The sequence below is a fragment of the Neoarius graeffei genome, chromosome 8 (genome assembly GCF_027579695.1).
Source record: "Neoarius graeffei isolate fNeoGra1 chromosome 8, fNeoGra1.pri, whole genome shotgun sequence".
Lineage (NCBI taxonomy): Eukaryota > Metazoa > Chordata > Actinopteri > Siluriformes > Ariidae > Neoarius > Neoarius graeffei.
In genome coordinates this window covers 68001679-68015148 of record NC_083576.1, presented here as the reverse complement: position 1 = coordinate 68015148, position 13470 = coordinate 68001679, and the positions used below count along the sequence as shown (strand labels likewise).

Genomic DNA, 13470 nt, shown 5'->3' with positions numbered 1-13470 from the left:
CAAGAGTGAGTGATGAGGAGAGTAGCGTAGCCAATTGTTGTAGCCAACTCCCTCATGCCTCATTCAAATGTTAGAAAACATCTAACATTATCATAAGGATTGTAAACAATGAACATGGCTAATGATACTCTGGTAGGTAGACAGGCAGGTAGGCCATCCATTCGGGACAAATGAAAAAGGAAAGAAAGAAAACACAACTTTATTCATCACACATTTGTGAAATTCCTCTCTGCATTTAACCCATCTGAAGCAGTGAACACACACATGCACACACATACCCAGAGCAGTGGGCAGCCATGCTAACAGCGCCCGGGGAGCAGTTGGGAGTTAGGTGCCTCGCTCAAAGGCACCTCAGCCCAAGGCCGTCCCATATTAACCTAACCGCATGTCTTTGGACTAAGGGGGAAACCCAAGCAGACATTGGGAGAATATGCAAACTCCACACAGAAAGGCCCCCGCCAGCCACTGGGCTCGAACCCAGAACCTTCTTGCTGTGAGGCGACCGTGCTAACCACTTACACCACCGTGCCGCCCTTTACCGGCTTTTTATAGCCCTGAAACTGCCACAGACGACGGATTTATTTTTATTGTAAGAGCTTGTGATTTATTCATTGCTGATGGGATGTAAAGAGAATCTCAAGAAATGCTTCTAAAAATGACCTACCCTGGCTTCAGATTTAACAGAGTACTGTACCCTGCTTTACCGCACGATGGCGCTGTCGAGTAAAGCTGGTGAAGACTTCTCACCCTACCTATGCTACTGATGGAGCTGTGAGAAGGAGTGACATGTTTGACATTTGATGAATTTTCCACCAAGAGGAAAGGAAAGTACCGGTGTGTTTTGAGGGGTATGAAACTTTCCTTCAGATGCTCTCTCTCTCTCTCTCTCTCTCTCTCTCTCTCTCACACACACACACACACTTAGTACTTAGGAGAGGAACCATGCTTGTGGTGTAAGAGAGCACTCTCTGATTCCGGGGTGGTTACACAATGTGTCACTAACATGACAGAAAAGCAGAAGGGCCGTGGCAGGACGGGGGGGAAATGAGCTAACGGTTTTATGTCACTAGGCAGAAAAGTACTCAGTTTTTATTTTTTAGTTGCCTGAAAACTTAGAATCCCTATGGCTAGCCTTTTAAAAATGAAATGATCCATAAAGCACATGAAAAATTTTTGGAACAAACAGTCACCTGGTGAGATGAACAACAAGATGGACGCGAACTTCATGGAAACGTTAGAAGAGTTTATGGGAAACGCACTTGTTACATGGGTAAGCTATACCTTTCATTCTTTATTAAAAGTTCAAAAACTAATTTTAATGTAATTTAAAAGTACAGTATTGTCTTAGGCATGCTATTTGTTTAGTACAAACTTTGTTATAGATCTTTGTATTATGACTTCAATATTATCTAGATAATTCAGTCAGTACAAAAACATTTTAGGTTTCTAAATATTAAATGTGATAGAAAAACGTTTGTACGTCAGTAAAGAAAGCAGCATAATATGCAAGAGATCATGTTTCAGACAAAAAAAAAAACCATAATGAAGGCTGCTGGGTTTTGCTGCAAAATTAAGAAGCAAGTGTGACAGTCAAAGTGAAGAACTGTGACTGCTTCTACCGTACAAGAGGCCCAGTAAAACTAGAAAGCACAATGTCGTCACAACAAATACTGTCTTGTTTCATTTCTTACTGTTTACTGCTCTTTATGTTTTTATTTAAATGTAGAAACATTTAATTCCATAATTTTTGAAGGCACAGTACTGTAAGATTTTTGCACAGTACTGTATATTTGGAGGAAGCCATGGCCTAATGGTTAGAGAAGCAGCTTTGGGACCAAAAGGTCATTGGTTTGATTGCCTAGACCAGTAGGAATGGCTGAAGTGCCCTTGAGCAAGGCACCTAACCCCTAACTGCTCCCCAGGCTACTTTGGTTATGTTGTACGTCACTCTGGATAAGCGCGTCTGCTAAATGCCATTAATGTAATATAATATGTTTACAACTAGAATTGATGTGCTTATGATTTGTTTCTCATGTTTTCTTGGTGTTGTTGAGTGTTATCTTATGATCAACCCCCTTTTTAATGTGAAGAACATGAATCCAGCTCCCTCTTTAGTTTATAAAGAAGTTATAGTATAGTAGTAATCAGTTACATAGGTTACTTTAGGTTAGCCTTGATATGGCCAAAGCTAAACTAAACTAATCTAAATGCCTTCAATATGCCATAAATAAATATTAAAAAAAAGAAAAGAAAGAAAAACTTGGCTAATCACAAATGTGTTAAAATGATAATCCTTTCCCTAAGGTGCATCTTTTTGAAGACATGGTTGATGATGAGAGCCAGAACTACATGGAAGTCAACTCCAACTCCCATAAAGCAATAACACAGTATCTGCGCCTCACCAATGGAGTCTACCTCAATGAAGTCATGAGAATCATGTAAGACCTACGGTCACACTAATGCTGATAAAAAGTAACACCATGTCAGTCATTAGCACTAAACTGTGTCAATTTGGATTCCCCAGTGATCCTAATCCAAAGGTAGAGCAGATCTATCACAATGTGGGCGATGACAAGATTCTCCGAGTTCAAAACTTTTCCATCCTCAACCGGCATATCAGGTCTTACTATCAGGTAGCAGATTTGACAAAATTTTAATGTGATGATGTCTGTCTACGTTGCACCCATATGGCCCTCATATGTTCTCTGTGTGTTTACGGCACTTGACTTGAATTACTTGACTTGACTTGGCTCACTGTAAAAAATGATTTGTTGTTTTAACTTGAAGTTAGTAACTTGGCTGCTTTACAATTTTTAGATTAATCAAAACTCATATAGCAAGTTAGCACAATGCTAATTGATCACCTCATTGTGCTAACTTACTACAACCCTGATTCCAAAAAAGTTGGGACAAAGCACAAATTGTAAATAAAACCGGAATGCAATGATGTGGAAGTTTGAAAATTCCATATTTTATTCAGAATAGAACATAGATGACATATCAAATGTTTAAACTGAGAAAATGTATCATTTAAAGAGAAAAATTAGGTGATTTAAAATTTCATGACAACACCACATCTCAAAAAAGTTGGGATGAGGCCATGTTTACCATTGTGAGACATCCCCTTTTCTCTTTACAACAGTCTGTAAACGTCTGGGGACTGAGGAGACAAGTTGCTCAAGTTTAGGGATAGGAATGTTAACCCATTCTTGTCTAATGTAGGATTCTAGTTGCTCAACTGTCTTAGGTCTTTTTTGTCGTATCTTCCGTTTTATGATGCGCCAAATGTTTTGTATGGGTGAAAGATCTGGACTGCAGGCTGGCCAGTTCAGTACCCGGACCCTTCTTCTACGCAGCCATGATGCAGGAATTGATGCAGTATGTGGTTTGGCATCGTCATATTGGAAAATGCAAGGTCTTCCCTGAAAGAGACGTTGTCTGGATGGGAGCATATGTTGCTCTAGAACCTGGATATACCTTTCAGTATTGATGGTGTCTTTCCAGATGTGTAAGCTGCCCATGCCACACGCACTAATGCAACCCCATACCATCAGAGATGCAGGCTTCTGAACTGAGCGCGGATAACAACTTGGGTCGTCCTTCTCCTCTTTAGTCCGAATGGCACGGAGTCCCTGATTTCCATAAAGAACTTCAAATTTTGATTCGTCTGACCACAGAACAGTTTTCCACTTTGCCACAGTCCATTTTAAATGAGCCTTGGCCCAGAGAAGACATCTGCACTTCTGGATCATGTTTAGATACGGCTTCTTCTTTGAACTGTAGAGTTTTAGCTGGCAACAGCGGATGGCACAGTGAATTGTGTTCACAGATAATGTTCTCTGGAAATATTCCTGAGCCCATTTTGTGATTTCCAATACAGAAGCATGCCTGTATGTGATGCAGTGCTGTCTAAGGGCCCGAAGATCACAGGCACCCAGTATGGTTTTCCGGCTTTGACCCTTACGCACAGAGATTCTTCCAGATTCTCTGAATCTTTTGATATTATGCACTGTAGATTGATGATATGTTCAAACTCTTTGCAATTTTACACTGTCGAACTCCTTTCTGATATTGCTCCACTATTTGTCGGCGCAGAATTAGGGGATTGGTGATCCTCTTCCCATCTTTACTTCTGAGAGCCACTGCCACTCCAAGATGCTCTTTTTGTCCCCAGTCATGTTAATGACCTATTGCCAATTGACCTAATGAGTTGCAATTTGGTCCTCCAGCTGTTCCTTTTTTGTACCTTTAACTTTTCCAGCCTCTTATTGCCCCTGTCCCAACTTTTTTGAGATGTGTTGCAGTCATGAAATTTCAAATGAGCCAATATTTGGCATGAAATTTCAAAATCTCACTTTCGACATTTGATATGTTGTCTATGTTCTATTGTGAATACAATATCAGTTTTTGAGATTTGTAAATTATTGCATTCCGTTTTTATTTACAATTTGTACTTTGTCCCAACTTTTTTGGAATCGGGGTTGTATATGAGTTTCAATAATCTCAAAATTTTAAGGCAGCCAGGTTACTAACATTTTTAAGTTAAAACAACAAATCTTTTTTTTTTTTTAAAGAGTGTACAAAAGGACTTGTATTTGGAAACCTGGGATAATCACGACTATGTTGAGTTATTTTCTATGAATGTTACCATGTACAGCAATCTCAGTAATATATATGAAAGTGATTTACCTTATATTTTCAGCAACATGCAACTTTAACAACCTAGAATACAGGCTAGAAATGTGATCGTAAAACTCTCAGGAAGAATTGGTGGATCCAGACCTACATTCCTCATGCTCATAGCTGCATGTTTTTTTCCTATTAGCTTCACTGTAGTTATGGATTAATAATTCATAGGATAATATGATTTAAAAGGAATGAATAGGGTTTGTAACAAAGTGGTCAGTAACAGGCGGCACGGTGGTGTAGTGGTTAGCGCTGTCGTCTCATAGCAAGAAGGTCCTGGGTTCGAGCCCAGCAGCCGGCGAGGGCCTTTCTGTGTGGAGTTTGCATGTTCTCCCTGTCTCTGTGTGGGTTTCCTCCGGGTGCTCCGGTTTCCCCCACAGTCCAAAGACATGCAGGTTAGGTTAATTGGTGGCTCTAAATTGACCATGAGTGTGAATGATTGTTTGTCTCCGTGTTAGCCCTGTGATAACCTGGTGACTTGTCCAGGGTTTATCCCATAGTCAGCTGGGACAGGCTCCAGCTTGCCTGTGACCCTGTAGAACAGGATAAGTGGCTACAGATAATGGATGGTCAGTAACGGAAAAAACAGCATATATATATATATATATATATATCAGAGGGCAACATAGGTGATATCCAAGACAGCTACAAGTACCTTGGCATCCCACAGGCTAATGGAAACCATGAAGAGGCCACAAGGAAGTCAACCACAGCCAAATACCTCCAGAGAGTAAGGCAGGTCCTGAAAAGTCAGCTGAATGGTAAAAACAAGGTCCGAGCCATCAACATGTACGCACTACCAGTCATCAGATACCCCGCTGGTATCATAAACTGGCCAAAGGAGGAGATAGAAGCCACAGATATCAAGACTAGAAAGCTCCTCACCATGCATGGAGGGTTCCACCCCAAGTCCAGCACCCTGAGACTATACACTAAGCGGAAAGAGGGAGGCCGAGGGCTAGTGAGCGTCAAGACCACGGTCCAGGATGAAACATCAAAAATCCGAGAATACATCAGAAAGATGGCCCCAAAGGATGAACTGCTAAGTGAATGTCTCAGGCAGCAGAACCCTGATGAGAGTGCAGAGGAGGAGGAGGAACAGACAACCTGGAGAGACAAACCCCTACATGGCATGTACCACTGTCAGATAGAGGAAGTGGCTGATATCAAGAAATCCTACCAGTGGCTGGATAATGCAGGACTGACAGACAGCACAGAGGCACTAATCATGGCAGCACAAGAACAGGCCATAAGCACAAGAGCCATAGAGGCCAGGATCTACCAGAGTAGATCAGACCCAAGATGCAGACTGTGCAAAGAAGCCCCTGAAACAGTCCAGCACATAGTAGCAGGGTGTAAGATGCTAGCTGGATCAGCGTACATGGAGAGGCACAACCAAGTGGCTGGGATAGTATACAGGAACATCTGCAACCAGTATGGAATAGAAATACCCAAGTCCCAATGGGCCATACCACAGAAGGTGGCTGAGAACAACAGGGCCAAGATTCTGTGGGACTTCAGCTTCCAGACTGACAAACAGATCCTGGCTAACCAACCGGACATAGTGGTGGTGGACAAAGAGCAGAAGAGGGTGGTGGTGATAGATGTGGCGATCCCAGCTGACGCCAACATCAGGAAGAAGGAACATGAGAAACTTGAGAAGTATCAAGGGTTGAAAGAGCAGCTGGAACGGATGTGGAAGGTCAAGGGTTGCGTGGTCCCCGTGGTAGTGGGGGCACTTGGGGCAGTAACCCCCAAACTGGGAGAGTGGCTCCAGCAAATCCCAGGAACAACATCTGAAGCCTCAGTCCAGAAGAGCGCAGTCCTAGGAACATCGAAGATACTGCGCAGAACCCTCAAACTCCCAGGCCTCTGGTAGAGGACCCGAGCTTGAGGATGACATGGATACCACCCCCCCGCCGGGGGTGAGAAGGAGATTTTTTTTTTTTATATATATATGTATGTATGCATTGATATTTTCCCCTGCTGTTACCTGTGCATTTGTGTACACTAACATGATGAATTAGAGAGGTCAGTTTTTTTCTATGATGCAGTTTAACACAAAATAATTGTGGTCATCTTGTTGTTTTTTTTCGCATGTGGTTTCACTTCTTGTTTCAGGTTTCCTAAGAGCAACAACAACGACAACATATTTCACAGTTATTTTGAAGGAAATAGTGTTTTTTCACTCATTCTCTCTCCCTTCTTTTTACTGCCTTTCCTTTCACTTTTTCAAGAATTGTTCAGCACATTTAATTTAAAGTTGGTTTGTTAATCTTGCACAGGCAAAAGCTTTAAAACTGCATGGGAAGCACAGCTTCCTCTTAATGAAATGTTCAAACATGTGGCCACATTAGTCATCACTCACTGTGCAGTTTATTATTTTAGCAAACGAAAACTGAAGAATATCTAATACCCGGATCAGACAACACAATATCTTTTGTCTTTCATGATGGTCACCATGTTAAATTAGTGCCATAAATTCTTGCCTTGTCTTGATTGGGAGACTGGCAACACTACAAGTTTGGCCCTGATGAATCATTGTTTATGTCTTTGTGTATCATCTAGGAAGAGGGTCAAGAAACTGTCAATCATCGCTATCAAAGAATACATCATAGGAATTGTCAAACTAGGCAAAATACAAAAAATTCTGTCATGCTAGACTTTTTGTTGGGGTGTTGTGGGGCTTCCCAGACACCACATCGCTGTTCTATGATTGTCACATTACAAGGCTTGTTCGTCATTCCCAACGTTAATATTTGGGCCCAGCGCTGGAAATTTGTTATTTATGTATTTGAATTTGTGTGATCCCACTATAAAAAGTATCTAAATGCACTGTTCATGGACATTTAATCTGCTTTCAACAGCCAGAGGGGAACCGTCGGGGCCTTCTAGGCCTTCAGAGAAGGCCCAAACATATCAGCATTTCAAATGTTATATTCAATTTCTTTCATTCTTTAATTCCTTTAAGAATTTAATTATAATTCTTCTCTCCTAACTTTAATTTGGCCTCATTTTCTATCAAATTTGCTTCAGAAATGAAAAGGTTACTGTCCTGAAAACATTCAAATCAAGTTATCCAACAAGTTTTTTTGTTTGTTGTCTCTAGGCTGAGAAGAGTTTAGAGCTGGCTCACTCAGTGGTTAGGACTTCATTGCCAGGACAGAAGGCCATGGCAGTGTATGTTTATGTAGGAGGCGACAGATGAATTAACCAATCAGATATTGATTTACAGTGGGAGGGACCAAAAATTTATCACCCTCAGCCTTCTCAAAGGCCAATGCAAGCTTAACCATGAGCCAGCATCGTCAGTGCAGCAGTGAAGTAACCTTCCAGTCAGTGTAGCGTTCATCAGTAGTGTTAGTGAATGCTAATAAAGCAGTCAGGCCAGTGCTATGGAGAGCAAGTAGCACAGGCTAACGACCGAGAAGCTAAGGCCCTGTCCACACGGCAATGGATTCAGGTGAATCCGATACAATTGTTTATCATTTCAGCCTGGCGTCCACACGGCACCGGCGTTTTGGGTGCCCAAAATGCAATCTTTTGAGAACGGGTTCCAGAGTGGAAAGATCTGGCAATGTTGCCGTTGCGAAGTCGTCTGGATGAGTAGAACGGATTTGTTTACGATGACGTCACAACCACATGACTGTGAGTGCTTCACGCCGGGTAGAAGTGTAACGAACTCGATGCGAGTTGTCAACAAATCCTATAACTTGGTTCATGAAATGCGCTTACAAAATATTTTCACTGTGAATATTTATTGTGTAATGGTGCAAAGTGAGAGAGAGAGAGAGAGAGAGAGAGAGAGAGAGAGAATAGCCCTTAGGGCAGAGTCAATCCCGCCAGCAAAAATAGGGAAAAAAAGGAGCGATCTCACCTCTTCAGATGTTGGTTTAAGTCCTACAATACATTCCTCAAAAAGGGCGTAGAAGAACAAATTAATCCATCAACGTGTAGCATTCAATTTATTCCGGACCATTAAAGACGCCGCCTTCCGCGTAGAATCATACGTCATCCTCGCCGCCATATTGGATGGGTCAAAGCGGAGAATTAAGATGCCTCATTCATGTGCTGCGTTTAACTGTACCAACAGGTTTGCCGTCCAAACGAGATCACATGGGATTACGTTTCACAGGTGAGACTGGAAAAATACTTTTCATTGTATTTGGTCATTATAATGTAATTTTACGAACAGATTTTCCTGACTTTGTGGCTAATATGAAGTCTCGCGCATAATAGTTTATGCGCATGCGTCCTTACTTCTTCTATTGTTCTGGTGTCTCCGAAGGGACCGTCTTACAGCGCCCCTAGAGGTGTGGCATGTGTATTGCATCGTTTTCAGCAAGCGTTGCGTTGCCATATGGACCTGATATTTTACTGATTGTTGCCCATGTGGACGCAATATTTTTTTAAATAACATCTCGTTGCCGTTGTCGTGTGGATGTAGCCTAAGATTTCTGTCTCCAGACTCTTCTTCCACGCATGTTCGCTACAGTAATTTTCACTCAGACTTAAGTATGCATTTCCTTGTGTAATTTACCTAGTTACTTTTAAAATCAGCATTGACAACTACACACAACGGAGCGACCTGGCAGCCTGCTGCTAATCCCTTGCAAAATCTTTTGCCTTGTTGCTTTTTTGATTAGATTAGATTAGATTCAACTTTGTCATTGCACATGTCACAGGTACAAGGCAACGAAATGCAGATTGCATCTAACCAGAAGTGCATAGCAGTAAAGAAGTAAATCTGAAGTCCCAGCTGTAATAGTAATGGTTCATCACTGTCAACAGCACTGTCTCTAACTTTTTTTGCGTATGTTAGAAAGTCAGTGGACGCACAGCCCAAGAAGTACCACTGAAGCCCAGCTTTGGTCGAATCCTGTGGTGTATTAAAGTGCACATATTTTTTAACAAGCAAAGATCAGAGTCTATTTACAGATGTGATCAGAGTCTAATTACAGATGTGCTTCAAATTATAAATACATCCTTGGAGACTGGCGTTGTTCCTGTGGCCCTAAAAAAAGCTGTTGTAAAGCCCCTTCTTAAAAAAAATAATCTGGATCCTTCAGTGTTAAATAACTACAGGCCAATATCAAATCTACCATTCATCGGGAAAATCCTGGAAAAAATTGTCTTCAATCAATTAACTGCCTTCTTGATATCAAACAGCCGTTTTGATAATTTTCAGTCAGGATTTCGTGCCAATCATAGCACTGAAACAGCGCTGATTAAAGTTATAAATTATATACGTCTTAATACTGATGCAGGCAAAACATCGGTCCTGGTATTACTGGACCTCAGTGCAGCTTTTGATACTGTTGATCACAACATACTGCTATATCGACTTGAACACTGGGTTGGATTGACTGGTAAAGTTATCAATTGGTTAAAATCATACTTAAAAGATAGAAGCTTCTTTGTTACCCTGGGAAATTGTTCCTCAACGTCAATGCCCTTGACCTGTGGTGTCCCCCAGGGGTCGATTCTTGGACCATTACTTTTCAACCTTTATATGCTCCCACTTGGGCAAATTATCAATAAAAATTCAATTTTGTATCACTGCTATGCAGATGATAGCCAAATTTATTTTGCTCTATCACCTAATGACTATGCCCCCCTTGAATGTCTCTACCAGTGTATCGATCAAATCAATAGCTGGATGTCACAAAATTTTCTTCAGCTGAACACAGATAAAACAGAAGTAATTCTATTTGGAAAAAAAGATGAAAGACTCAGGATTACCACTATTCTTGACACAAAAGGGATTAAAACTAAAGGAATGGTTAAAAATCTTGGTGTTTTCATTGACAGCGAGCTAAACTTTGATAGTCACATGAAAGCAATCACTAAAACGGCATTTTATCACCTAAAAAACATTTCCAAACTAAGAGGACTTATGCCAAAAAATGATCTGGAAAAACTAATACATGCCTTCATCTCTAGTAGGGTTGATTACTGCAATGGCCTTTTCACAGGCTTGCCAAAAAAGACCATCAAACGACTTCAGCTGGTTCAAAATGCAGCGGCTAGCGTTCTCACACGAACAAAAAGAACAGAGCACATTACCCCAATTCTAAGGTCCCTTCACTGGCTTCCAGTAAGCTACAGAATTGACTTTAAAGTATTGCTGCTGGTGTATAAATCTCTAAATGGTACAGGGCCAAATTACCTCTCTGATATGTTGCAGCGGCCTAACCCAATCAGATCTACCAGATCGAAACAGAAAAATTTACTATTAAAACCAGTTGTTAAAACAAAGTGTGGTGAAGCAGCTTTTAGCTACTATGCAGTACATCTATGGAACCAACTGCCAGAGGACATTAAAAATGCTCCTGCTGTTGGCAGCTTCAAATCTAGGTTAAAGACCAAGCTGTTTTCAGATGCTTTCTGTTAAATAATTAATATTTTTACATTTTTTATAATCTTTACTTTCTCTGCATGTTTTAAATTTACTTTAATTTTATTCTATTTTATTCCGCTGGTTTCTTTTTCTTTTTCTCCTTTTTTTCTTTTTGGCATTTTATTATTTTATTTCTACTATTGTTTAATTCTTATTATTTTCTTTTAATTCTTTTAATTAATTGTTTTAGATTAAAAATAAAATTATTTTATGTAATTTTATTTCTCTATTGTTTACTGTTTTTGTTTTTGCTTCTGTAAAGCACATTGAACTGCCATTGTGTATGAAATGTGCTATATAAATAAACTTGCCTTGCCTTGCCTATTTATATGATTTTAAACTTTGTTCCGAGTCCCGCCCTTGCTGCTGCAGTTATCTTTTAAAATAACATTAACATAGACATCCTGTGAATATTATTAAGGAGCTTGCACACATTTTCTGAACATCAGGATTAGAAGATTAGCTCTATGAAAAGATAAGTCCAACTAATATTTCAATACTTGATTTTAGAGGTGGGCTTTTATTCTGTTTACCATTTACAACAAAAGACACATAGTAAAACAAGCAACGTTTTTGCACATATTTTAAGCACATCGTCATGTGATCCAGATGTCGTTGGGGGATGGTGGAGTTTCAGTTTGGGTGAAGCTGGGTTGAAGTGGTTGTGGGGCATGTGTGAAATCCACTAGCATAGCCAGAGGTATGTCTGTGCTGTGTAAATCTGTAGTTGGCACACCCAAATGTGTGGTGGGAAAAAATACAATGTTACTCAAAATTATGTTTGATTTCATCTTAATCAAAACAATCTTAGTAATCAGCAGACAAATACTTTTGCACAGATCAGTTACTTAGCAGAACTGTCACCAAATGATCAAGATTTCCCAGCTTGGTGTATATACTTGAGTATTCTTGTCCTCTATTTCTACATTACCAGATGTAGTATTTTTGTAAGAAAGTTATTAGAATTTGACCTTATTAGTGAGCAAACAGAACTTTGTGTAATTAACAATAAAAATAATAGCAGCAAATAATCTCCAGTAACCTGGCCAGGGTCATGGTGAAGCGTATCCTGGAGCACTGGATTGGATGCCAGTTGGCACCAACCAGCTTCTTTTTGGGAGGTGGGAGGAAACAGGAGAACCCAGAGGAAACCCAAATGGACAAGGGGAGAATATCCAAAACACCACATAGGCAATAACCTGAGCTTAGGATCAAACACTGAAGCTGTGAGGCGACATCACAACCTGTCACACCACTGTCTCACCTGAAAGCTTTATCAGATCTATCCAGTAGGATCTGTTTGCAGATTTCAGACCTCTTGAGTCCATAAGTTGGAAATTTCCTCATAGTTGATACGCAGTTTCCGGGAATGATGTCATGTCTTTGGAAGTACAATCTTCACTGCCAGTGCTAGCTACATGGTATACATAAGCATAGTTGACAGGATATTTCAGAAAACCTCATTGAGTGCCATCAATAAAATGTATTTGGGGAGCCGCTACTATACATGAGGGGCTTTCCAAAGTATAAATTGTGGGTGAACCAATGGCCAGTGTTTATTTAGCTCAAAATCAGGGAGCAAAATGTGATTCTTTAAGCTCTAAAGCAAACACTTGGCTATATATTCAGTGCTGTTTCAAGCTGGTGCTAATGCTGATGCTAATTTACCTAGTCTCTTAGATTACTAAAATTTATCTTGATGGTAAAACTGGATTTACTGGTCATTTTCTTGAAGCTGTTTTAATTCTCGACTTGATAACCTGCGCTGTAGTACTTTTCCCACGTCACTGTTGATATGACAGGTTATTTTCTATAAAAATGGAATCAGGACAGAATTTATCTTTAAGTAACTTGACAAATTACAGAATATATCTGGGTGCTAAATATTTATTTGCCATATCTGATAAACATGCTTCCTGTGCCATAAAGAAAGAGCCAGCACTGTAATATTATTATAGCATGTCAGGTATAGTGTGGTATTTTGACCAAGTTAGCCCTGTTTTCTATATTTAATTGATAAAAAGAGTGAAATAATGTGCTATACCAATTGTGCTTTCTCTCTGTGTTGCGTTCTTATTATTTCTTTAGGAAAATCTTCAACAGTTGGTTTTGATGCCTCTTCCCAATGTGGCAGTTTTGGGACGAGATCCACTCACTGGTAAGATAATACCTTTCAATTATTCTCATTATTGACACTGTTTTGATTTATGTATTTAGATTTCACTAATTGCGAGTCACGTCTGCTTTTTTGGACAGAAAGTAGGTATAGTAAATAATAGTATGGTGCAGTAAGTAATAAGTACATAATAAGCAGCACAAGTTTATATTTCAGTGAAAACATTTTCTATACATTTTTTGTACTATTCATTTCCTGGATATGGTCA

The 13470-nt window shown here is 40.0% G+C and overlaps 1 protein-coding gene across 2 annotated transcripts in view; it reads left to right on the top strand.

Moving 5' to 3' along the window:
• Positions 1-762: 762 nt before the first annotated feature.
• The window catches only part of ccdc88b (coiled-coil domain containing 88B), a 54165-nt gene continuing 41457 nt past the window's right edge, over positions 763-13470 (top strand). Inside the window, exons 1-5 of one of the 2 annotated variants that reach the window (XM_060928075.1) lie at positions 763-1270; positions 2305-2438; positions 2525-2633; positions 8780-8821; positions 13175-13244. In XM_060928075.1, the coding sequence (XP_060784058.1) occupies positions 1163-1270; positions 2305-2438; positions 2525-2633; positions 8780-8821; positions 13175-13244 (463 nt within the window). In that variant the 5' untranslated portion in view covers positions 763-1162. The remainder of the gene's footprint in view (positions 1271-2304; positions 2439-2524; positions 2634-8779; positions 8822-13174; positions 13245-13470) is intronic. The other variant, XM_060928076.1, reaches the window with a different exon arrangement.